Raw genomic sequence first — 26,302 nt, 5'->3', positions numbered from 1 at the left:
TCCCTCAGCATATTTTCATTCCATTTTGGACAGGTTTTTTTAATGTTCTGATTTTTTTAAAGTGTCTTGAGTTCACCATTTCCTCTCATGCATCACCCCATACCCTCATGCATTTGATCTGTGTCACATTATATCATTTATGATTTCATCATTCATTATTAATTTCTTGTGTCAGTATTCTACTTTTTAGCCATTTAAGTCCTGATTCTTCTAATTCCCTAAGCTAACATGCAAGTTTCCACTCCGTAACAGCAGAATGCTGCACAGCACAGATGGATACTTCTGTGACACAAAACGTGATGGCTGAAAGAAGCCAATTTTTTATTTATCTTTCCCTTGGCTGTGGAAGTGTATGCTCTAGTTCTCCTATTTTTTTTCTTTTTTTTTTTTCCTAGGCTTTCTCTAACATTCTTTCTTAATTGTGTTTCATTACTTGCATTTTATATTATAAAATGAAATGTATTTTATGGGATATTGTAGTAACTGTCAACCTAGATCATTGCAAATTAGATTAGAGAGGAGCAAACCAATGTTGGGTGTTTTGCTACTTCTCTTTCTTTCCAGATTTGATAACTGTTTGCATGTGATGCCTACCACTGCTTCTCTGTAGGGACTCTTGTAATGTTTTATGGGAATTTTTAGAACAATAGGCAAGAGGTAGGATTTTCTCTTTTGCAACTATTAAATGAAAAATCAGAAGTTAATGAAATAACTGAAATAAGTGAAATGGGGTATACCTTAATAGTGTGGGATGGTTCTCCAACCTCCACAGATGGTAAGCCTTGAAATAAAAAACAAAAAAGGACATTGTTGATCTTTAGGTTTCATTTATTCAGAGCATTGCTCTTTTTAGAGAAAGGGCATTAAAATTGCTATGAAGGCTAAACCTTTGGTGAGATATGGTCAGGAAAAGATGTCTTGCCTTCACCTTGATGATTTCATGGAATCAAATGGCTCAGTTTCTTTACCCAAGGAACATAATTGTACAGGATTTTAAAGAGAGTAATTAGCAGTTTATTTGATGAGGTATGTCTTTCTCCTCAAAATGTTATGCTAAAAGAGACTAATAAGAAGAATTTAATCTATTTTCTCTTTCATAATTTTTAACTTTTTTATCAAAGTGTTTCTTTTGTTCTTGTTTAAAAATATTTCTATTTTATGCTGGAATCTTAATTTTAATTCGTTGACCTTTCTTGGGCTGCTCAGATTATTTTGGGATGCATTGCTATTGAAATAAAATACTCTTTCTCTTTCAGTTCAATGTAAGGTATGTTCTTTGTGATGCAGCAGCTAAATCTTTGGCCTGTTTATTTTAAAAAATAATAGCTTTTAACTGGATTTCCTAATGAAAATAAGTTAGTTGCCCACTACTATAGTAGCATTGCCTTTAGTAACTGGTAGACCCATTATTACACTATTTGACTGAGAGCTATGTATGCCTAGGGTAACTAAGTGTTGGAGTATTTATTAGAGCAGCTGAATGGGAAGGAAGAGGCCTGAGTACGCAAAAGGTTCTCACTTTAGTTGGGGAACACAGGGAGAACTTTGGAATATGGTGGGAGGTGTGTTTTGGATGCACTAGAGAAGAAGAGGTTAAGAAGTCACTAGAGAAGGGGAGGAATAGAAATATGGTATAGTATCAGGAGGTCAGATTTTACTAATTCGACTGATTTTAGCATCAATTCATTCTTTTATTTGTATTATTTCACTGCCATAATTGTGAAAGGAATGAAACGAAAAACGGAGTTTGCACTTGTTATGAGCTTGGCATGTTCGTCCGAGTTTTTGGGGCAGCTAAGGTTATACAGAATCAGCCCTTAGCTATAGATATCTGATTTAAATCTTCAGCTGCCTATGTAGTAAACAGAGCTGCATGGTGATTCCACTCTGATGCTGTGGGCTTCAGAGCTCAGTCTCACTCTCAGAGTCTCACTGTTACTAGTAGGGAAGTATCTGAGCACATAGCACACCTTGCCCTTACTGGAGTGCCCACTGAATGAATTCCAAAGCTGTGCAAGTGGACAACTTAGGATGAAACACAGCCAAACACTTGCCAAAGTGGTCATTAAATGTCAACATTTGAAATAATTTTTCACAGAAATCTTTTATTTCTACATGTAGAAAATTTTATAGGTGCATATTTTGAACCACTTTCCATTGTTCAGTACTCTTTAAAAAATTATTCTTGTCCTAAAGTGTCACCTTGTCACAGTTGCTGTGTATGGGTTGCATCTCTCTTATCCATACCTTGCTCTGTTTTGATCTGGACTGAGTTGTCCATCCCAAATGGTAGAAGTTTTACAGCATTTCTACCGTCTGCAGTAAAATAAAAAAGCTGCTGGGACAGCAGTGGCATTAATTGGGATTTTGCTTGAGTGCTGATAACATGTCTTTGCTTCCCTGACTTACTGTTCGAACACTTTGGAAATGCAGGGACAAATTTCTCAAAACTGTCTTGCTCCATTTTATGTTACAGGGAAATCCTCAACTGAAGGTATCTCTGTAGTATTGAATTGCCAGGTATTTCGAGTAAAAAAAATCACTGTTTTTATATGCATCTTTTATGGGATTAGCATAATAAGTTTTGAATATGAACAAGTTTATCTCAGTTGTAATATATGCCATTTAATAACAAGGTTCCTTTAGCTACTTTTAAATACCAAATCTTAAATTTTAAATTGTTTACGGAGAGTACATGCAGCTCTAATATTTTATATTTTTAATCTCTGATGTTTTCATTCTGAGCCTGCTAATGACAGAAATTATTCAAAGCAATTTAAAATGCAGTACTTTGAGGCAAACAGCAGTGAATAATATTGAACATAGTAATCCAGATTTACCTGATTATTTCCAGTTAACCTGTAAGGTAACTTTAGTGACAACATATGTAAAATGACAAATGTCAAATTACTGGAGGGCTGTTGCTGAAAATCAAAGAATATTCAATTTTCAGTTGCAAATTTGATCTTATTTTCCGTGTTGAATGCTGGCAACAGTAAAATGATCTGAGCAGAAACATTGCAAATATATTTAACTGTGGAGGTCTCTTTGGAAAAAAAAGTGTAAAATTGTTATTTTCAAAGCATATAAAATATCCTACAAGTATGTGTGCTAAAGGTGTTGATTTTAATTTTTGTTTTCTAGTGATTATCGAACAAACTCAAGTATGTTTGAAGATTTAGAAAGCTAACAAAATGATCATGAAAGTGTAATTTAGTGTGACATTCCTGGTCATATACAGCACTTTATACAGGTCAAAACCAATATTTTCTTGGCAAAAGTGACTAAATTATTTATAAATCTTACATCTCCATTTTGCTGAAGTTTAAATATGTTTCATTATTCCTTAAAATGGAGTTATTAACTTGTAATACTTTCTATTTAGAGTCAAAAGTAATGTCTTTGTTGCCTAGATGTCCAAATTATGTATCAGTTTTCAAGATAGCATTACTCTGATGTTACAAGGCCTACGCTCTTTTCTCTTGCTGCTTAAACATGAAGAGTGAGGACCGTAACACTGCCTTTATTGGCAGTGCACCATTATACCTACTTCTTTATAATCTGTACACAGCTGCATTCAGGAGGGCCTACACAACTTAAAATTATTTAACTTTGTAAATGTTCTTAGGACTAATTCCAGAGGCTGAAAGTAGTAAAATTGGCAGTCAGTATGCTGGTGTCTGATCAAACTTTTCTTTTGTCTCGTTTTAATTTGCAGTGACCTTGGATTGTTTAACATGTAGTTGACATGTAGCCCATGTTACATTAATACCTCTAATATTACACTGATAAATTCAGTTACCTGTAGTAAACCACTTTTTCCAGATTTGGGCAATTGGGTGTCTACTGTGTGGCTTGTGGAATGTAGCACACCTCAATGATTAAATGTACAGTAAATATTGGTATGTATTAAATAGATAAGGTTTTACATTTTTTAATAAATCACCCTTAGGGAAATGTGAAAGAGAATCCTAATGGTAATTAAAGTATTTTAAAGAGCCATGAAGTAGACTAGCATTTTCCATTCAACTACATTCATTGCTAGTGTAGTGTTAACTCTGGTCTAAAAAAGGGAAGTCTTCCCAAACAGAGCATTTTTAATGTATAGAGATCAAAATCTGCATAAGTATAAAGTTGTAGATGTGTTGAAGTGGCAGGTTTATTTGCAGTGTAGCTGTATTTAAATCTGCAAAACTGTTTAAAATAGGGAACTGTCTTGAATTTGAAGCTAGTATAAATCACCTTCAAAGAGGACCCAAGCAGGAGAAGCATGATATTATTAGCTTCTTTGCAATTGGATTTATGACTGCTTGTGCTTCTAAACTGGTCTAAGATTTTTCTGATGAGCTGGTTTTTTTACTTTTTCTGAAGTGAACACTAGCTGCTTCAAAAGTTTTTAAGAAATCATAAAGTAGTCAGTGCTTTCCTTTATCATATGATAAATTACTTCCTACTGTGATGATTTCCTCCCAGAAAAACAAGCATTTTCATGATTTTTTAATATATTTTTGTTATTAATGTCAGTATGTCTGACATTTTGGGTTACTGGAATAGTCTCTGATGTTTCTTACTTCCTTCCACATCCCTTCTAATATACTTCCCTTATTAAACCAGAAGGAAAGTGTGCGATACTGTCAGCTTGTGGCACTCATATAACATAATGCTGCTGTTTTAAAGATAAAATGTAGTGACTGAACCTGAACTCAGTCAAGTTGTGTGTAGCAACTTAAGAGATGCTTGTAAACCCTTGGTACTTGCTGTTAGAGTCTATGGACACCTCTTGTCCTCTACACTGTTGGTATTTATATTTTTTTATATTTTTTTTGCCATCTGAAATACTGAAATAATTTCTGCTTTTTGTGTAGAATCATCAGAAACATCTATTGTGTACCAGTCATATGTTGGTATATGCTACAGCTTTATAAACATTTGCCATATACCCATTATAGTAAGCTCCAGTTTGAAAGCTTTAATTCTTGTTACTCCTCAAAATCTATGAGTTTTCTGTTTTGATAAACTTTTTAATTTTGATTTTTTTTAAATCTTATCACTTGGCTTACAAACAGAGCACATTTTACTGCTCAATGAATTTATTTTAATTCACTGGTCATATCAATTTTCAAATTACTAGTTTTGGGAAGTTTGTGCAAAGTCTGTAAGATATTTGTAATTCTAGTGGCAATCTTTTTAAGAACAAGACTTAGCATGCTCAAGTGTTTATATTTACTTTCTGGCTAATTCTATAGATTTATATCCAGAATGTGATTAGTGTAGTTGTTTGGCAATCGTTCTGTAGGTGATGCTTTAAATTATTTCTTGCAGTATGTTTTTGTTGTTGTTAGGAGTAATAGGTAAATAGCAATACAATTCTGTTGCCTAACACTGAATTTTAAATATATTCTCTTCTAGAGAACTAGAGGACGAAAACGAAGCTTTGTGCCTGAAGAAGAAAAACCTGAGGTTGGAATATAGTGTTTTGTTGTTTGTTTTTTTAACGGTTTCACAAAAAATTAAACTTTGGGCTGAAGTGTTACTTCCAAGCCATAATTGAAAATATTTGCTTTCCTTCCCTCCTTTCCCCCATTCCTTTCTTTTTGCCTTGTGCTGTGACAGGAGCGTATTCCCAGAGAAAGAAGGCAACGGCAGTCTGTGCTGCAAAAGAAGCCCAAGTCAGAGGATTTAAGGACTGAGTGTGCTACCTGCAAAGGCACTGGAGACAATGAAAATCTAGTCAGGTAGGTTTGATACTCTGACCTTACGAGGAGTTAAAGTCCCATCTTTATCACTCTGTCATGATTAAAATGAAGAAAGTGAATTTTTTAAAAACAAAATAAATTTCCTCTCCTTATCTAGGGGAAACATTGCATCAGAAATACTGACTAGATTCACTTATTGATCTGCCAAAAATATTTATATTTTAAATAACCAAGATAATCTGTTTTTCTAACACAGGAGAATTAACTTTTTCCCCTCAGGGTGAATTGTCAATGTTTTAGAGCAGGTCAGAATGGTAAACCAGCATTTTAATGATATTAAAGCTACATGAGCATCCTAAAAGTAATTGAATTAAAATAATCAACAATTTTATGAGCTGAAATGTGGATTATGAGGAATTTAAGTTTTTAAAAAGGTATTAATGCTACCTCCATTAATGCAGATCATGAAAGGGTTGGATGATCATGTTTCTTATCAGAAACAGAAATGAAAAAAAGACCGTTGAATGATATTTTAGTAGGTGCAGAAATCTAATTAAAGTGTAGAATAGCTGCTATTAAATAGCTACCATTGACCGCAACTTCTGCCGATTTTGACTTTATAGCTCACATTGTAGCCTCTTTACAAAGCTGTAGAAACTGTTTGCAATTCTTGAAAGAAGAATCATGGACCTTATCAATCAGAAGGTGGATTTTAATTGAATCTACAGAGATTTCATTAAAATGATCTGATAAGTTCAGATTAAAAGAAGTGTGTTGTATTTAGGTCCTGTATGTTTCGACCAGATTTTTCTAGACAAGTTCTTCTCTTTAGGTCACATATAATTGTTGCTTTTAACTGGAAGGATTACTCCAAAATAAGTATTTTAGTTTATTTCTGGGAGTCAGAGTTATGAGAGAAGTCAGAATCACTGATGACATAGGCAAGCAACACATAGGCAAGAATCAGGATGTGTCACAGGTACAGATACAGTCTTGTACATACTCAGAATAGCTGGTTTTAGTATCAATCACAGCATATGATTTCCATAGAAGTTGATAAAATTTCAAGGTTGTGTGCCAGAGTGCAGTTGTATTTCCAAATTGGAGGCAGAGTGCCTGTTACAAGCTCATCAGTAACTGTGTGACTCTCATATATAGACAAGCTGCTACTGCTGGGTAATCCTAGATCCTACTCAGAACCAGACTGTGAAATAGAGGGGGGCGTTACAGGGATTGCTCGTGCAGTTACACTGATGAGAACTGGTGGCAGCAGGTTTTTATCTGCCCATGACAAGATAAAGGGCTTTCTTAAGCCCTATAGTCTGCAAGAAATAAAAGATGCAGGAAGGCTATTTTGTGGTGGGAAGGAATCCTGGTAAAACATATTTAGTTTTTTTCTTCAGGCTTTTTCTAGAAGTCTTAAATACCACATTGGAGGACATAAAGGATAAGATGAGTAAATGCCATGAGGAGCTGTATATTTAAGTTGCAGTTAAAAAATAATGGTAGAAAATTAGTGTTATGTTTTGTTTACTACAGGAAAAGATTTTAGTAGTGATTTAGATGGGCCAAAAATAAACATATTACATCCGAAAATCCAACAGGTTCTCTTAAAAATCATCCTCATAATTAGGCCAAGAACAGTACTCCTGCATAGGAGAAGGAGTTTGTTATGTTCTAATCCTTTGTTCGTAATTTTCTGACAAATATTTCCTTAAATCTTATTTTCCATATTACTTTTTAAAAAATATTTAAATTTATAACTTGCTATTCTTCAGATAATTCCTATAAATAGCTTCAACTTTATCCAGTTTAGATTACCACTGCTTCTAAAGAGCTGTGGAGGCTTACTTTTGATAATTACTAAATTGTGGTAACTCTGCAGCCTAAGATGTGTAGGGGAGTGATCCACAGAGTGTTCTATGTCAGAGAAAGTTTTCAGAAGCTTATTTTCTTTTGTGTTGTCACAAAGTGGTAGAAGTGACCCTCTGCCTGCCCTGTTGCTTTCTTCTCCCTGTACCATCATGCAGGAATCCTTTGTGGTGGTAGAAATAGTGTTTTAAATGCAAGGTTGTAGGGTTCCTTGCAAGCAAGATATGTTTAGGAGGGAAAACAAAGTATACAAAGTATTTTTTCAATATCTGTTTGTTTGGTACTATCTGTTAGTAAAGCCCAAAATTTCTCAGATCTTTTTTAATGTCTTTGGTCTTACGAAAATTCCTGGATTTAATTTTCTGCCTTGCCAACCCATCTGTAACTGAGAAAAGGGCGGTTGTGGTGATGTTATACAAGAGATTTTTCTGACTAGAGAAGTTCATCACTAAGTTAAATAGAAATATGTAACTGGTGAAACCGCAGATTTAAGGAATAATTTTGAAGGGCCTTCTGTCTTTTTCTGCCATGTTACCACAGACAGGGCTAGTTACATGATACTTGGACAAACTGCTTTTAAAAACTGTAAGTTTTTCTAAAATTTATTTGGCCCTGACTCCAGAGTTGCTATCTGAGTAAGAATTAGAGGAAGATAAGCAATTTTTTCCTATTTCAAATAGTGCAGCAGAAATTCATAATTTATAATAGTAATCTATTTAGCAATGAATCTGGAGCAAAAAAAGTATAATTTAACTAGTTATTACTGTGTGACTATTGGAATGGTTTTTTTTAGTCTCCATTTTAGCTGCTTCTGGGTAGCATTGGATGGTTAAGGGATTATTTGTTATATGTTCAGTGGCTTTACTTAACCTGTTGTTCATATGGTTTAAAATCAGTAAATGACTATGGAAGGATTTTTCATTAAAAAGCACATTTCATTCTGATGAATTGTAATACTTTACTGACTGAACTATGCCTTAGTGACTGTAGTAACAAAAATTAGGATATCTTTAATTATTAGCTTTTGTCTAAAACTTACTGACATGTTGCTTTTATATATGCTAATAGTTTGCCATATGTATGTATTACAGACATGTCAAGATAGTGCTTATTTAATCAGGGATGTCAGATAATATAGATAGGCTCTTTCAGTATAGTAGCATGCACTAGAACTGAAAGTTCAGATTTTGTGGTTTTGTCCACTAGAAAAGATCAGTCTTGTGATCCTTATGTGATGGCTTTTTTTTTTTTTAAGAAATTACAGTGAATTTATTTTATAAATTCTTCTATACATGTCTGTGTACATTCTGTTGAACTAATTAATTCTGCAATTTTTACCATTTACAAGAAGAGTGAGTGGCACAGTCAAGATTTACAGATCTAACAGTGAAAAGTTAATTGAAACCATGTACTCAAATGAGGCAAAGTTGGATCTGTAACTGTCATTATAAATAAGTGAGAAAGCTATAGCTGTAATTAGAGAAAAGTGTGGATTTTGAGTATCTTTTACTCAAATGACCTGTCACTGAGTTTTGAGAGAAATAGTAATAAAAGATGGAGTTTTTAAAATATTTTGTATTTGACACAGATAGGTTTGATATAGGGCATGAAGACACAGAACTTTTTAAAAAGAGAGAGGAGTTAAAAGAGCTATACTGTGTGCTTGAAACTAAAGTATTGTGAAACCAGAGGGTACCTATAAAAATACACTGCTCAGTCTTAACCAGTTATCAAATATTGGCAACATTTGCATGAAATTAAAGACATACATTGAAATACGGGAGTTTCTAAAGCTTGATGTGAAAGGTGAATTTTCTAAGAAACTCAGAAAATAATTTTAAAGGTTTTGTTTGTTTTTAGAGCTGACCTCTGCTGTATGTTTCAGAAAGAATTCAGATGCGATGCTTTTCTTTTCATTTTGTGAATCTTTTGAAGTCATATATAGTTTAGACATTTAATAGGTTTCCTGAGTGCTTAATTACAGTCTCACATGAATTGCCTAGAAGTATAGATCTTGCAGAGGAACTGCTTGATTCATAAGTACCTCCTGTTTTGGTTTTTTGGGGTTTTTTTAATGCAGCTGTAATTCACTCATGCAGATCTTTAAAAATAGCTCCCCAATAATTCTCTTTAGAACATCCCAATATTTAGTAGAAACATGGATAAAGAAATGTCTTTCCGGTGGCTGAATATGTAATAGGTAAAACCTGCCCTCCATATTGTAGCACTGTACAGATGACTGCTTCTAGCACAATATTACTGTAAAATCTGCTTTAGTAATATAAAAAATTAAGATGAATTAAAGTAGTTTTAATATACAGAACAGTTCTTTAAAGAAGAATACAAAAGCTAATCCAGTTCAAAAACTTTCAAGGGAAGACTTCTAAATGACTTCCCTTCTAAAGAAGTGGTCTTTTCTCAAAAATAATCCAGTTTTCAACTGCTGCTATTAAAAAAAAGAATTAAGTATAGCTTCTATTGTTGGCTTTAAGATGTGCTTGGGTAATATTTTGGAATGTAGTGAATTAGATAAAACTGGCATCTCAATAGTAGATTTTGAAAAAGCTGAATAGAATTTGAGTATCATTCTTGTATGGGCCAAAACCAGGTAAAACACTTGATTTCTTCATCCAACAACTTAGAGCAAGCATATAGTACATTCTTTTGTAGTTTTATGTATTGAGTTTTTCTGCTGTATTGTCAGTTAAGTTAGAATTTTCCATTTCATTTGATTAGCAGTAACTGAGGCAAAATTGTGACTTCAGCATTACAGAGAGGGTAAAAAATATGAAGGTCATGTATTTGAAAGAATAGAGAACAGAATTTGTCGAAAGCATTGATTTGAATGCTGGTTATAAAGTATTCAAAAAACATAGATCTGCAAAGCAAATTATTAAGCATGTAAGTAGTATTTATTTTAATGGATATATTTACTAGGAAATAAGCTAAATGTAAAAGTACTTATTTTTCCCAATATACTCTCTCACTTTTCAAGCAAGTCTAATGTGCTGCACGTACAGTCACTGTATCAAGGCAGGGAAGGTGAGGAGTAGGAAAGGAGAAATAATAAAATATATACAGTGTCATATTTACTAAACGAAGAAGTGATTGAGTAAAATTAACTATAAGGTTGGCTATAGTATGAGTTATCCAATCATACTGTAACTGAAAATCTTCAAGAGGTGTGCAGCATCTGTGATTCTGGTGCTACAAACGTATGTATCAAGTTTAGGATGATAATTTATACTGTATAAAAGATTGCATGCTTAGTTGCACACAGTGGTCAGCTTTAATTCTGCTTTTGACAGAAAGTGTGTTCTAGACAGTCTCTTTTGAATCCTCTGGAGATCTTCTCTCCAAAAATGTCTCTCACCAGATTTCCTTAATTGTATTTGTCTTGTATAGGTTTACCTTTGCATTTTTATTTCTTAAATTTCCATGCAAAGGGGCATGCCAAACTTCAAGTAAAGGATTTCTTCCTTATTTGTTTAGCTGTTAGTTTTGAATCTCTTCATGAGCCGAAGTTTATTCCAGAACAAGTACATTAATTATTCATTACTTTAAATGCACTGCAACAAAATTCACAGTCTGTCAGAGTGATTGAAAGCCTGTTAGTTACCATAGAAGTTCAAGACCACTAATGTAGGGATTAATCACAAGGAAAATGTTAGTTAAGCCACAATTTGCAGCAATCTTGTGTGTTACAGCGGATTAAAAATGCATTATTTTATTGGAATGAACTAAGAGAATGAAAGGAAATGTAACATTCAGTTGTGTAGTTTATTTCTGCTATAAAATTTACAGGGATTAAATCTGTGAGTTAACTTTTCTAATTGCTTGAGTTACCTGTTAGATCATTTTTTGCATAATTCTTTATTGTATTGCCTTCTGAAAAGTGTTTCTTTTTTATTCTAGATTTCAGGATAGTACGTATGATGACAAATGCGCATTTTCATCACAGAGGGCTTTATTCAAACTGAATTTGCACTGCATTTTACTTTCTGTAAATTCATGTGCTAGGGCAGACATTACAAAAAAACCTGTAGGCATTGTGCAGCTCTCTTGCCAAGTACCTAGGAGTCAGGCATAGGTCTGGTAATAAGAATTACACTGCTGTCATTCAGGGCTTCTCTAGAAGCAGACTGCTCGGTGCATTTGGATTTGGGCTTCCAGCTACCTGAAGCTGCTCATGCCTGGAGCATTTGCTAAAAGTGCATGGCAGACCCTTGGGTTTTCTGTTAATTAGGCATCAATCTATTTACCTGGTACCTAGTGGATTTCTTCAGTAGACTTGTCTGTTATTTTCCTGGAATGAGACAGCAAAATGGGAATTGAAGCCCAGGTTACCTTTCTCAGTTGATTGTTTTGCTGCTTTATTTTGGGGAAATTTAAACCATCTAAATAATAGAAGCTCAGATCGTTGGCTACTGATTTTGTGTTCCATCTCTGGTTTGATTCTTGATACTGTGTAGTCTTGAAGGAACTATCTTAGGGGTAGTCTATATAGGAGTGGCCCAAAACTGAAATTTTGGAGGTATTTCCATGTTTAAAAGACTTTTTTACCATTCAATTCTGTTACCAGAATTAAGAATTTCAGGCTGAAAAATATGTACAGGACAATCTGATGTAATTTTTCTGTAAAGTTTAACATTGAGCCTTCGTTTTGCAAAAGAGAGCAAAACTGCATGAGAAATTATCTGGCCTACTGTGCTTTCTGATCAAACGCAGGAACGGCAAAGCATGATTCCCCCTGCACGCTCCACAAAAATGTTTCTTTGATTTTTTGGGGGTTATTTAATTACATTTCCTATTAATACACTGGGAAGAAGTATGCATCCTTAAAGTACCTAGAATAGAGGAAAAATGCATATTTGTCTGTCTTCAATGTTATGGAAGTACTAAAACCCTGTTGGAGTATTATTGTGATAGTTGATAAGGTTTGTTAGTGTTCCTCTTACAAGTGAATAGGGGAGAGCAGTGCGAGCATTCCCCAATTGTTTTTCTTCACATTATTTTTTGGGCTGTTTAGTGACCTGTCAGTCAAACCTTCTTGAAGTTCATACTGGGCTTTAATCTGTAGAAGCTTAGTGAACAGTAGAAGTTTATACTCTTCATTAGTTGTCAGAAGTTCTTAGTATTGATATTTGAAGTATGCTGATCCAAAAAGCTTCTGTAGCAGTGTCATGAACTTCAGAAATAGGCAACAAGATAACCACTTGTAAATAAGAGGATCTTTCTATGGGGTTACTTTGTTTTCCACTAACAAGAAATATTTTGCCATTTTTTTGTTACTGAATTTTTAATATATAGTTTTCCCTTTTTCCCCTTCAGTTACAGCTGCTTGATCAAGTCTGTGCTGCAATCGTGGGTTTGTAAATAACAGCTTGAAACTGTATTTCGCAGCTGTAATCTGTTCTCTGGACAGCTATGTACCTCAGAATTTATTTATGATTTTTCTGATTGCCCTAGGAAATATATGTATCAGAGACCTTTGCTCCTTTTTTTGTATTCTATAACTACTAGGATTTATAATAATTTATAAAATGAAAAAATACGATATAGAGGTTCTTTGCTATAAGTAGTGAGTGGCCTCTTTAGATAAAGCAGTCACTGAATGAGGTGCTCCATTGGAAGATTAAAAGTATTTAATGAAACAAGATGCAGATCTTGAAATTGCAGTTTGTGATGGAAGACGGGAGACTCATGACATAGCAAATTATTTCTCAGTCTGGTTACCAGTAATAGGCTATGACTGCAAAAATATCATAGGAATGGAGTCAGTAGCTTATTTTTTTTGTGGGCATTCTTGAGATTTTTTTCTTACATCAAATTGCATCAAATAATTCAATTCAGTTGGCATTTGAATGTGTCACTTACTCCTTCATTCGGGCCAAGCTGGTTCAGTCACTTTGAGTGCAGCGAGCTTATCACATCAGAAAATTTCATAGTACAGCACACTCAGAAAGCAAATGTCAAATTCATTACCAATTCAGTTGTTTTGCATTGTTAAGCTGAGCCATTGCTACATGGGCCACAAGACTGAAATTTATAGTTATGAAATTTATGACCTGAGAATGTTCATGTCCAGGTATTAAAATGATGTGATAGAAGACCACACCAGTCATCAATAACCATTTAAATGCTATGTTGCAGCATCAGTTTTGACTTGTCACAATTAGTGTCAAGTGCACATCTGTGCAGTCAGTTTTCTGAATTAAATCTCTCTTCATAGAACTGTAGTGTGAGTTATGGGCTATTTGAATAAGAAATCTTAGTATGTAGAAGGGTGATGCTTACTGTTCCACATGCATTTTTTCTCATTTTTGTTACTACTGCCCAATACTTTTAAAAGTCTTTGATCTGTAGTTAGTTAATCTGTGTGGGGTTTTGGTAGGTAATCTGAAGTTTGGGTGCAAAACTTCATCTACACTATTCAAAACTAATTTTGTCTTGGAACAGTGTGAGAGTATGGGGTTTGTGTGTTTTGGGATTTTTTGCATTACCAAAGAAGCTTGTACATGAAAAGTATAGTACCATTATATAGTATTAATTGCACTAATGGCATTCATTTCATTAATAAATAAATGGAGCAAAGTTGCATGCAAGTTTTTGCTAATTTGGCTCTAAATCAAGAATTTTGCATACAGTATTATTCCCTGAGAGGCTGTAGATAATCTACATGTATTTGGGATATTATTGTTCTTTTTAGCTTAATTGTGCTATCGGCTGAGTGATAGGCAAAGCTTCTTACTGGAGAACATACTTTTAAACAGATAAAAAAACTAAAAAGAACAATAAAAAAAACCATTTAATTGTAATGCTTCTTCAGCGTTACAATGTATTTGGTAAACATTGCTTTTTTGGCAGTTTATCTAAGAATAGAAGTCAGGTTTTAATATTGAACTTTATTTTGAAGTAGTTGAAATAATTTGCATGTAATCCCATCTAAATGGACAATTTGAGAATTGTGACATTAATATCAATCTTCTTATAAAATATCTTTGTTTTTTGGGAAAAGGAATAGAATTGTAGGGTTTATTTCTTGTACTTCAGCATGATTTTGATGTCGACTAGATTTGGTCTACTTGTCTTACTGTAGTTCCCTGCTAGTGTGGTCATTGCAATTACAGATCGAATAATCTAGACTAATGTCTATTACAAAAGTAATATTTTTCTGCATGCAAAATTTAGGAATTTGTAAAATAGAGTTATATATTTTTCATTTATTTTTCTGCCTTGTTATTAGTTTTCTTCCTTTCTTTTGCACAATTTTGAATTTTTTGATTTTTTTTTTTCCAAATAATTTTTGGTTTTTTTCATCTGTGCCATATCCAAGGGTTGGATTCAGATTTTGCTGATTGCCTTGCTGATTGTAAAACTGGATTGCCTTTACAATGGCTGAGACTATTAGTATTACTTCCACTTTGTGTCATTGCTTAACATTCTCATCTCAGTGAAATTAAATTTTTGTGTCTGATTTGCTTCAAGCCACTTAAAATGCCAAAGACAAGATTCTGTATTAGGACAGGAATTCAGTATCACTGAATGTTCCAGGTAGGACTTCAATACTTTGTAACAACCTCATTCTTCTTCTTGAGATTTTTTCTGAACATTTACCCTTGAATGGATTTTTAAGTTATAAAGTTACAAATAAATATTTAAGCCTATCTCCGATTTAATCTTGAAAAAGGCCTAATAAATTTGCTTAGTTCTGAGAGGAAAGGATGTGGAAAGGATATGCAAGAAAAAAAAAAGAAAAAAGGAAAAGCTTATGTTTTCTTCAAGAATATCAAAAAACTCTTAGCGAAGACTAGTATGTTTCTCTTTTTCATATTGGTGGTTGTAACAATGCAAAGGTCGAGCGTAAATTAATGTGCAGTGTGCTTTGATTAACTAGCTGAATTTGGCCCATTCCCTCCTGCTCCTCTCCTTACCCAACTGTCAGTTAAACTAAATACAGCAGTGTTACTGTACTGCATGGGCACTTACTGCTTAGGAACACTAAATCCCTCTAATTCTGGCTTTGACATCGGATGTGATGTTGTATTAGGGAAATAGTCAGGAAAGTGTAAACTGACATTGGAATATGATGTGGTAACTGACTTTTACCATTGCACATAAACAGAGCAATTATTCTAAATCATAGCATCACTTTCAGATGGATAACCACTAAAATCACTGCACTGTGGTTTCCTGAAAATGCCACAATCCTTCAACTGCCAAATTAAGCCCAGGGAGAGCAACCATCGGTTGTGCCTGCACAGTTATGTAGAGGGATGAGTCCTGAACCAAATGAAAAGATGTTCTGGAAGAACAGTAACATTTCCCGTGATGTGCACATTTTCCATTACGTTTCTGACACAAAATGCTGTGAAATGATTTAATGTTGACATTTTGTTTTGCTGACTTTTTCATTTCTTATTAAAAACAAAACAAAAGTTAGGTTAGGAAGGTTGGGGGAGGGTGGCCAAGCATTTGAATTCTAATACAGAAATCTCTGCTTTAAGTGAAAACTGAAGCCATTCTAAATATACATTGTTTCTGACATTTGATTGTACAGATTTTGGGGGAAAAGAAATGCGCATATCTCCAGCATCAATATTGAACACCTTGCTCTGTAAGGTTAACTTACGTTGCTGCTGTGCAGTAATTACGTACAAAGTATGATAATTCAGTAAAGTATCCTTTCTAATTAACAATCACAGAAACCTTACACATCAGCTATACAACACAGCACATGCAGTACACTTACTTCTGCTTGTCATTTTTGATGTATATTGCTAGAAGTGATTGTAGAAGGGAGCAGACCATGAGCAGACATGATACAATGAAAGGTCAGCACTTGTCACTTGGAAAAGGATTAAATTTTATGGAGTGAGGAAACAGAAAGCGGCTCTCCATTCATGCTGTACGGGAGCTTGTCTGTATCTAAAGTAATGCATGTAAGAATACTTGGACAGAAGAATTACTTAAGTGTAAGTCTAAAGAGTAGTTCATGCATCCTTTGGCAGCTTTCAATTTTGTGTTTCAGAACTGATGAAAAGCTTTGCTTGTTTCTAGCACAGTATACAATTTTATCTTTGAAAAACACAGTTCTTGCTTTTGTTTTCTTAAGGATGTGTGAACTTTTCTTGGCACCTCATCTATTTTATCCTTCTCTCATCGAATTTCAATGTGTTGGATGATGGTTGTTGTCATTGTAAGTTATTCTGTTTCCCTCGGGGAGGTCTAAATATGAATAAAATATTTTACTTTGCAGTCACTGAAAATAAACATAGAATTTTGGTTACACAGTAACTTACTTGAAAGAAAATGTATGTGTTGCAATATGTTTTGTCACGTTATTTAATGGTTGACCAAAAAGGCATGCTGGCTTTGGCAAATTCAATATAATCTTAACTTCTGGGAAGAGGACCTCAGTTTATTGTAATTTAAATATTTGTAGCTAAATGTGAAACACTAGCAACTAACTCTCTCATTTTCCTGAAAACTAATGCGTAAAATTGGGTTTTAAAAGTTGGGTGTGTCTTGGAAAAACTGTGTGGCATCTGAGAGCTTCAGGACTTTATAAAAGTTTCAGCATCCTACATATGCTAAACCAGTTTGGAGGAGGTATCTTTGTTTTAGAGAGGAAGCCGAAATGGCAGTGATAGCTAAAGGTGAAAATGGTACCAATAATTAAAAGTCGAAGAATCACTCAGTTTTAGTGTGAGAGGATTGAAGTAAAACCAGTATAATTCAGTGATAGTGGTGGACTGGTAGTTAAATTATTAAATTCTAAAAAATAATGTTGTAATAAAGACTAAAATAATTGCAAACATCCTTATGGCAGTAAGCTAAACAATAGAATTTGTTGGCATTTATTTGACCATAATATGTAAACAATAATTTCAGAGCTGTTTCGTACAAAGGACTATTAAAAAGGAAATAGATGTTATGAAATTGTTCTGGCAGCCTTTAGCTGTTTGCTAACAATTTAATACAGCAATAAAAGCTAGCGATAGCAGCACCAAAATTGCATAGCAGAAACTTGATTATAATTTGGTAAGAAAATATTGTATGGATTAAAGTGCTCGCTTCAGTGTAAACTGTGGCCAGGGTTTATCCTTGGGTTTAAAAATCTCATAAATTTGAATAGCTTTTTAAAGTGTTCTTGTCACTAAAAGTCAGAGACAAATTATGCCTGGTGCTGATGGTGCTGCCTAGGGAAATAGAGGAGAGGAGTTAAATCTTCTATTCTTTAAGTATCCCTGTGTTGAGCCTTCCCAGGACTCAAAATGGAAGTCTCTTTGGACCTTGAGATACGGACTTCCTATTTAAGTATTCCCACCTCTGTTCAATAAGATCCACGTGAATAAAACTTAAAAGATAATGGATGGGACTCATGCCTGGATTTTTGCATCTAACTGAGAGCATGCTCATTAGCACAACCAAGTGTGAGCACAGACTTCTGGCTTATGCCTGGAGAAAGGCAAATGAAATAAAAAATTTAATCTCTGAACTCTGTCTTTATGAAATTGTGAAGTCTATTGTAATTGTGAATTTGACTCTCATTTCCTTTGTAGGGTTATTTTTGAGGGAGCAGAATCTATACATTTCTAAGTTGTCTGTCCTTTAACTTGTATAGAAACTCTGACTACACAAGGAGGTTTGTGGAAGAATTTTCTGGAAGTGAAGTGTGCTTTATAAATGCTTATTGAACTTGACACTAAGTAGATGGAACAGAATATATAGCTGGTTTAATTGCCACGAATCTGTGCAAGTCCAGAGAAATTCTTATTTGAGAACATCAACTGGTTTTGAGACGTTTAGGATATTTAAATTATATTTCTATTTGAATTATTTATATTTCTTAAAGTAATCTGAGTAAAAGGTGAAAATATGGAAATGCTGCTGAAGACAGAGCTTCTGGGAAAGTGAGAAAAGGAAATGACACAAAAGAAGGGCTAAGTAGGCAGATAGTAGTGAGTAATGAATAGAGGAGAAACCAGTTTTCAAATTCTGTAAACCCTGAAGTAGTGAATAAAGATCTGAAATTTCACATGAAAGCTAGAAGGGATCCAGTCTACACACTGCTGGGGACAGCTTCCTGGCAGTGAATGTTCTGTGTTAACATTTCATGATGCAAGAATTGAGAAGAGAAAAAAATAAGTTACTTGAGAATATGCAAAATGTGACCAAAAAAATCAGACTGGAAAAATAATAGTTGATTTTTGAAGATGTTCATAAGGAATAACGAACAGGATTCAGTCACAGCATGAGAAATTGTGACAAGGATTACCTTATTTATTGAGCTGTTTGCTTCAGAATTGAAGACCATTTCTTAATAAATGCAGAAGAGAGGAGCTTTTAGATTTTTTTTCCCTTGATGAAACCTGTAGCTGCCACAGCATAAGAGTTTATGAAAGGATGTTAAGAAAAGCACTTGAGGAAAAAATACTTAAAATGACCTCTTTAGAAAGAAAATGTAATATCATTTAAGATTTTAAGTTTGCATGAGTAAAATCAGTAGTGCTAGCTTTAGTAGTCCTATTGAGTGATGTGAACAGTAATATTTATTTGAAGTTTCTCTACATTTTGGAGAGAATGTGCAACTATGGGTATGTAAAAACTGCAAAAGCAGCAGTTTAATATCTGAAAACACAGAGCAAATGAAAAGAGGAAAAATAAAAGTGTTACTTTGTCATAGCAAAAATTGTTTAAATTTACATAAAAACAGCCTGTCTGCTGGTACCTACTGACAGTTCTTTTAATAACACTTGCTGTGAAAAAGAGATAAGAAAACCAGTGGACTTTTAAAACTCTAGTGGTAATCTTAGTTTTTCACATTAAAGAACAATAAGTAAACTGCAGGACTTTAATTTTCTTTAATTTTGGAAGGTTTTCTAAATAATTTCTGCTTTTATTAAAAATAGAATCACAGAATGCTTGAGATTGTAAAAGACCTCTAGAGCTCCTCTAGTCCCAGCCTGCTAAATCAAAACAAGTCAGATAGAGCATGTTACTCAGGGCAGTGTCTGGTTGGGTTTTGAATATATCCAAGGATGGAGTCTCTGCAACCTCTGTGAACAGCTTGTTCTGTTGCTTGTTCCTCCTCAGAGTGAAAAAAACCCTATTCTTATATTTAACAATCTCCTGTCTTTCAGTTTTTCCCTGTTGCCTCTTGTCCTTTCATTGGGCACCACTTAGAAGTCTGGCTCTCTTTCCTTTATTTATACACTGAGAAGATTCTCACTGAGCCTTCTCTTCTCCAGACTAAATAATCTCAGGCATTAGCCTATTCTTGCATGACAGGTACTCACTCCAGCCAATCATCTTCATAGTCCCTTTGCTGGACTTACTCTCATAACTCCATTATGTTTTTTGTACTGGGGAGCCCAGAATTGGATACAATGTTCTCCGTGTGGTTCCACCAGTGCTGAGTCAAAAGAAAAAGTGTATTTATTGTTCTTAAAAGTAAACCATGAAAACAAAAAATCTTCTATTGTATATAACAGGTAAAATTTAGTTTGTTGTAAAAGAAACATCTTTCTGTAGTCAATATAGCGAGTCATTAAGAACACTAATTAAGAACGAGAAAGTAATTATGCTTATGAAATACATGTCTTGGGAAAGTCATGTCAGTTGTAGTTTGTAGTTGTACAACATTACGGAGGATTATCAGTGCTAATGCTTGCAGTTTTCCACTGGAAGTTGTATCTTAGTGGGAGGTTCCACTATGTAAGTTCAGATAAGACATCCACAGTTCTGAATCCCTTCCTCTGCTCTCTCTGAAAAGTGCATTTTCAAATGCATTTCTAAATTCACTACATTAGAATATCACCCCAACAATAGCTTTCAGGGGTCACCTTTCAAATTGCATTAAAAGAGCTGTATCACCTAACTTGGCAGCAGACTGAGATACCTAAAAACTCACAAAACTCAACTGTGAAGGGGCTCTTTGCCAATTCTTCCAGCCCCAGAAAATAATAAATAATGTCATAGCTAAAACTCCACACTTAGCTACAAGGGAGTTACAACTGCGAGGAGGGAAGGTCTAGTGGTGCTGCACTAGAAGGGTAGGGTCCTTTGTGAGGGATGGAGAACATGAGGGCAGGAGGATTGCCTTTTAGTTATCCTTTGCATCCCTTGTGGTGGGTACTGGAGTACCCCACAAAGTAGGGTAGTGGATGCAGTTTTTACACACACTACGAGTTAAGATTCCCACTCCCTTAATTCCAAGCAAAACTAGGAATACAGGAGCTGGCTTTCTGTGGAGTGATGGAAGATTACTAACAGCAAGGATTTTTCTTCTACAGATCCTAGTTCCTTGGAGACCTGATCTGAACAGTTTGTGCCATTGATTTCTAATATGCACCAAAAACTATTGTGGCCTCTTTTTTCACACTGTAGGTAGTAGCTTATATCTCTGTATAGCATTTTGACAAGTATCTATGTGCACACGTGCCTGTATTTGGAGTAGTCAGTGTAAGTGCTAGCAAACATATTAGGCATGTCCTCTGTTCCTGTTCACTGTCATTTCATAGAACCATAGAATATCCTGAGTTAGAAGGGACTCACAAGGATCATCAAAGTCCTGTTCCAGGTCTTGCACAGGATAGCCCCCAGAGTCACACCATGTGACTGAGAGTGTTGTCCAAATGCTTCTTGAATTCTGTAAGCCTTGGTTTTGTGACCACTTCCCTGGGAAGCCTGTTCCAGAGCCCAGCCAACCTCTGAGTGAAGAACCTTTTTTTAATATGCAGCCTAAGCCCTGACACAGCTTCAGGCCATTCCCTTGGGTCCTGTCACTGGTCATCACAGAGAAGAGATCAGTGCCTGCCCACCTCTTCCCCTCATGAGGAAGTTGTAACTGCAGTGAGGTCTCCCCTCCCGCTCCTCTTCTCCAGGCTGAACAGACCAAGTGACCTCAGCCACTGCTCATATGGCTTCTCTTCTAGACCCTTCACCATCCTTATTGCCCTCCTTTGGATTCTTTCTCACAACTTTATATCTTTCTCACAGTGTGGTTCTTCACTTAAAAAATCCACTACATCAGCTTGTAGTGGCCCAGTGTGATTTCTGGGGATCTCTTAACAGTGTACATTTTGCATCTTGTGAGAAAGAAAAACATAGATTGTGTTTATAGTATATAATAATTATTAGTTAAGCTGTTGGTCCTTCTTACTAATGAAAACTCAGGAGGTTTTAGCTTAAAAACTTTTATATTGAAAACTTTAAAAGACTTTTATTTTGAAACTTCATTTAATATTATATGTACTTAATTCTATTTAAATCTTATTGTCTCATTCCCATTATGAAAATACCTTAATATTTCATTCAAAACTAGTTTCACTGTTTGATGAGTTGTCTCAGTAAAATTACCATGCTTCCTTCATTTTGTTTGCATTTAAATTTTGTATTAAACCGTATCTGTGAGTGGATGATTGATAGTGAGGATTGATAAAATTCTGAAATTAAGCAGCACAGTATTTTCAGTATAGATTAATCCGTGTTACAAATTTTTGAAGTAGATTTCCTCTGACAGTTACATGAAGAAAAGTTTATGTGAAGCTGGTGGGTTTTATAAGTTAAAGTGATAAGGTTGAAAACATAACTTTTGTCACCATAAGCAAAATTTATCAGTTGACAATGAGCTTGATACATATGTTTAATGAGTTAGTTGAAGAAAAGGAAAAATATTTAATATTGCTGCAGTTGCCTGCAGTTACTTGAATATATTTATGTTTTCTGCCAGCCCCAGAATTATGAACATTTTTAGAGTGTTATGTGTTAATTTTAATTTTGCTATTTTGTGAGATATATGCACAATTTTCACTGTTCAAACAGGCAAAAGAATTCCTTCTGTCCTTGGCACCAGACCTTTGGGAAAAATAGTACTTCAGCTTCTGTTGGTCATTTTATTTGAGGCTTCCTGTGTCTTTGTCAACAAGGGAAAAAAAATCTGGAATTAATTAGAGAAGTCATTGGCGAACGACCTAAAAAGTGTTTGTTTTTTTTTCAGGAGCACTTTCTTATGAAAGTTTGGTTCTTCTTTTAGAACTTCATTTATTTCAAATTCATACTATGATTTTTGTTTCTGAATTAGGGAAATCTGACCACTCAATGTCATCAAGAATGATGTATTATTTGTATTCTATACAGTATTCTGTACAATGACTATGTTATGAAATACTGACTCATAGCAAAAGGAGAAATGGGGAAATGACCAAGCAAAATGTCTGTGACTGGAACTTAGCAAAGCTTACTCTCTGGAATTTTTTAACTAGCATTAATACAGATGAAAGTTTGCTATGCTGGGCAGTAGTAATAATTGTGGTACCAGACCCCATTTTCAGTTTGTTATTACTTGCAAAATTTTAATCACTTGGGCTCAGAATTCTTAATGTCTCTTGTGCATCTTTTAGGCTGGATGTTTTCAGGCAAAATTTTTAAGGTGAGATTTGAGCAAGTGTACTGTCTTGCCCAGATGTTCTTCACCCCATTCCTTTAAGAAGAAAAGTGAATTGAAGTCTTTGATCAGTAAATTGAATTTTGGCAAAGACCTCCCTTTCCCAAGGACAGAGGAGAAATATATTCATGTCAATTTGATGAAATCTGGGGAAAGGGAAGCCTTAAAGGATATTGTGAGAGAAGTAGTTTCCTCATAACTATTAGAGTCATGGTATGGCAGGTTTTAGATCTTTCGTCATTGTGCTTAGAGTGTGCTGTGGGCCATTTGAGTGTGCTTTTCCCTACAGTTGGAGTTGCTACAGAACTTGGAAGGAACAGAAATGTGGATTGAGAAGAAAGATGTTAAGGACAGTATCAATGACTGGTAATTTGAAGCCTCTTTGATCCAGATGCAGGGTGGACAAGTGCTGCTCTAGATGAGAATAGTAAAATGGGGCAGTGAGTGTGGAGAGGTGTGTGACTCCTCTTCTTCTGGGTCATCTTTTGTCATTCATAGAGAGATGTGAGCAGGATGTGCAGAATTCAAGAATTCACAGCAATCACATTGTGTCGAGGACTAGCATTTTGCTAGGCTAAGCTTCAGTATGAATAACTCACCCAGTGCTGATGTCTAATGTATCTTTGCTGGTGGGGCAGTCTTTGGTAAGGTAGAGATGTTTTGCTGCTCCTTGGACCAGGCTGATCCTTATCTAGCTGAATTGGCTTCCTTGGATTCTCCAGTGTATTCTCAGATGGTTTAATTTTCATGGGTTTTTAGTTTTGTTTTTTTCCTCGAGTCACTACTCTGTACCTTTTCATATCAGCAGACATGAATTTTACTCATCTACCAGAGTTTAGCATTTGTACTATATACTTGTTTCCTCAGTAAAGCTAAGCCAAAAATCATGCAGATGTGCTGTATGAAACAGGGCCTTGATTTACAGACAGAGAGACCTTAGAGTTGTGGTTGTCTGGTACAACCCAGTACACAGATCATGGTGGGACTAGGACTGGAGAAGGACCTGAGTTTGGATGGTAAATGTGAAGAAATAGGATTTAAATGGTGTGCAGAGGCAGCTAAATCCGGTCTATTCAAGCTTCAGGAATTGAACAAAGTTGGACTGATTAGAGAAAGACACTGAAACAAGAAAACCCCGTGGATAATAGAGGAGGGGGGATACTGAAACTGTTTAAAGAGCCGGGGAGGGGTAGTTGTGGATAGGAAGCCTATATGAAATGGAGAAGTTTTCTGTGGTCATGACAAGTCAGTGATGCTGACATGGGGAGTGGCTGACTGGAAAATGACACCGTAGTAAGTTTTCAGCTACTTCATCGTTAGAGGTAGCGGAAGATACTTATTTATTATGATTGCAAAATTACAATTTTTTTTTACTGATTAATCAAAACATTTACAAAAGTAGCAAAGAAGTATTTATTAAGAAAGAAAAAAGTACAAATTGTAAGGTTAATGAAAAAAACTATGCTAAAGGATACTTAGCATTACTTATACAGTTACAGTTCCAATGTATTTGTTTTGCATACTTAGAAACTCTTTATTCTTAATGCAGAAAAATGTTGGTATATGATTTAACTAAATATATATAAATACAAATATATATTGATCAGCAACCCTTTATAAAAAAGGGGATTTTTTTCTGAAGTTCCATGTTTTATTCAATGTTTTCTTTGATGTTACGTGCTGTCGTTCATCTATCTTGACCTGTTAATTAAAAAATAGATGAAGTAGTCAAGTAATTTGGAATAGTTTCATTTTTCTCTGTTTTCCTCTATTCTCCAAAAATAAGTAGGGAAGGAGAGATTTCAGAAATCGGTTAATCACAGTCACAGATTCAAGCACTTTGCAGTATTCTGAAATCAAGTTCTTCAACTTGGTATCCATCATTTTTACGTTTTGTCTGCCTGCCATTCTAATGGGTTGATAGATTAATATTCTGTGTTGTTTTCTTCTAGAGGGGAAAAAATAGTGAAAAGGAATATGGGGGAACAAGGGCATTTCAGAATGTCTATGACCACTAATAAGGCAAAAGGCTAAATCTACTCTGTAGTTCCAGTCATGCAGGATGATATACAATATTCTTCTAATTCCTATATTTCTCCCAAATTCAAGTTCTGAAGAGAGAAATTGATATAGATGTATGGTTTGAAATGCATTTAAGCCTGCTTTTAATTGCTTTGAAAAGTTGTTTCATTTCTGCCTGGGCTAAAGATCTGATGTATTGCAGGGAACCAGTGTTACTGTGGAACCAATCTAAACAAAGTGCCCAACATGAAAATAACAAAAGTCTAGGAAAATGGTAAAATTGAGTATCAGATGGAATAATTTGATTCACCTTACACCCAGGATGGTACAGGGTGAGACATCCCTTGTTCCTACTGGTTTCATTTGGTTTACGTTTGTTTCATATAGATTTTACTGCCAAGATGTAATATAATGAGAATATGTATGTACAAATGAATTACTAGTTTCCTATCTACATAGGTAGTTTCATCTCTTGATTCAGTTGAAACAAACTTCATGCTTTATCTAGACTAGGTTATTGATGTACCTGCTGAAAGTAATCAAGAATACAGTTGTGTGGTAATGACATTGCAAAAAATCTGCATGATCTTTTACTTGAATTCCATTTTTGTCGTGATGAAATAATTTTCTTGAGGGTCCTTCTTAATATTTTTTGAGAAAAGTCTTAAATAAGCATGTTACAAGGGACATTGTGGTATTATTTCACTGAACTTTTTTAGTTCTTTTGGAAGGGATTTATTTAATATCTAGGACAGCGTTTCACAAATAAAACATCTTCATAGTACACTGGTCCCAAACTTTTGGAGTGGTCTTAAATGCTATTAATGGATAGATTTTTATATATAATACAATTTATCTTTGTTATTGCTTTTAAGATTTATTTATTATGTCTGACTTTTATTTGCATGCATGCATTCAGCCATGGTATAGATGAGCTGTGTTATAACAAATGTTGTTCTAAGTATATTGTCTAAATAGTCCTTGTCAGGAGTGCTGTACAATGCTTTTAGTATATAGCTTGATTATTATATAATACAAATGTATCCACTGTTTATAAATACTAGTTAACTTCTGGCTTATTTTGAAAAAAACTGTCACTAAATTTTGCTTGCTTCAGGACTACTTTCAAAGAAAATCATAATTCCTTTTTGTGTATTTCAGAAATAGTCCATTTCCACTTAGAGACCTGTTATCTTTTTAGAAAGTTTTAATACCGAAGACTGAAAATTAACTATGGAATTATAATGGAATATATGAAATG

The 26,302-nt window shown here is 34.6% G+C and overlaps 1 protein-coding gene across 5 annotated transcripts in view; it reads left to right on the top strand.

Moving 5' to 3' along the window:
- PHF14 (PHD finger protein 14) overlaps positions 1 to 26,302 on the top strand; it is a 164,521-nt gene that overhangs the window by 64,311 nt on the left and 73,908 nt on the right. For all 5 annotated transcript variants that reach the window (XM_039548156.1, XM_039548154.1, XM_039548155.1 and 2 more), the window contains exons 15-16: positions 5,410 to 5,460; positions 5,614 to 5,735. In XM_039548156.1, coding sequence (XP_039404090.1) covers positions 5,410 to 5,460; positions 5,614 to 5,735 — 173 coding nt within the window. The remainder of the gene's footprint in view (positions 1 to 5,409; positions 5,461 to 5,613; positions 5,736 to 26,302) is intronic.

Source organism: Corvus cornix, chromosome 2 (assembly GCF_000738735.6).
Source record: "Corvus cornix cornix isolate S_Up_H32 chromosome 2, ASM73873v5, whole genome shotgun sequence".
In the NCBI taxonomy this organism is placed as follows: domain Eukaryota; kingdom Metazoa; phylum Chordata; class Aves; order Passeriformes; family Corvidae; genus Corvus; species Corvus cornix.
Note: the sequence above shows the minus strand (reverse complement) of the source record. Positions and strands in the feature narration are given on the sequence as shown.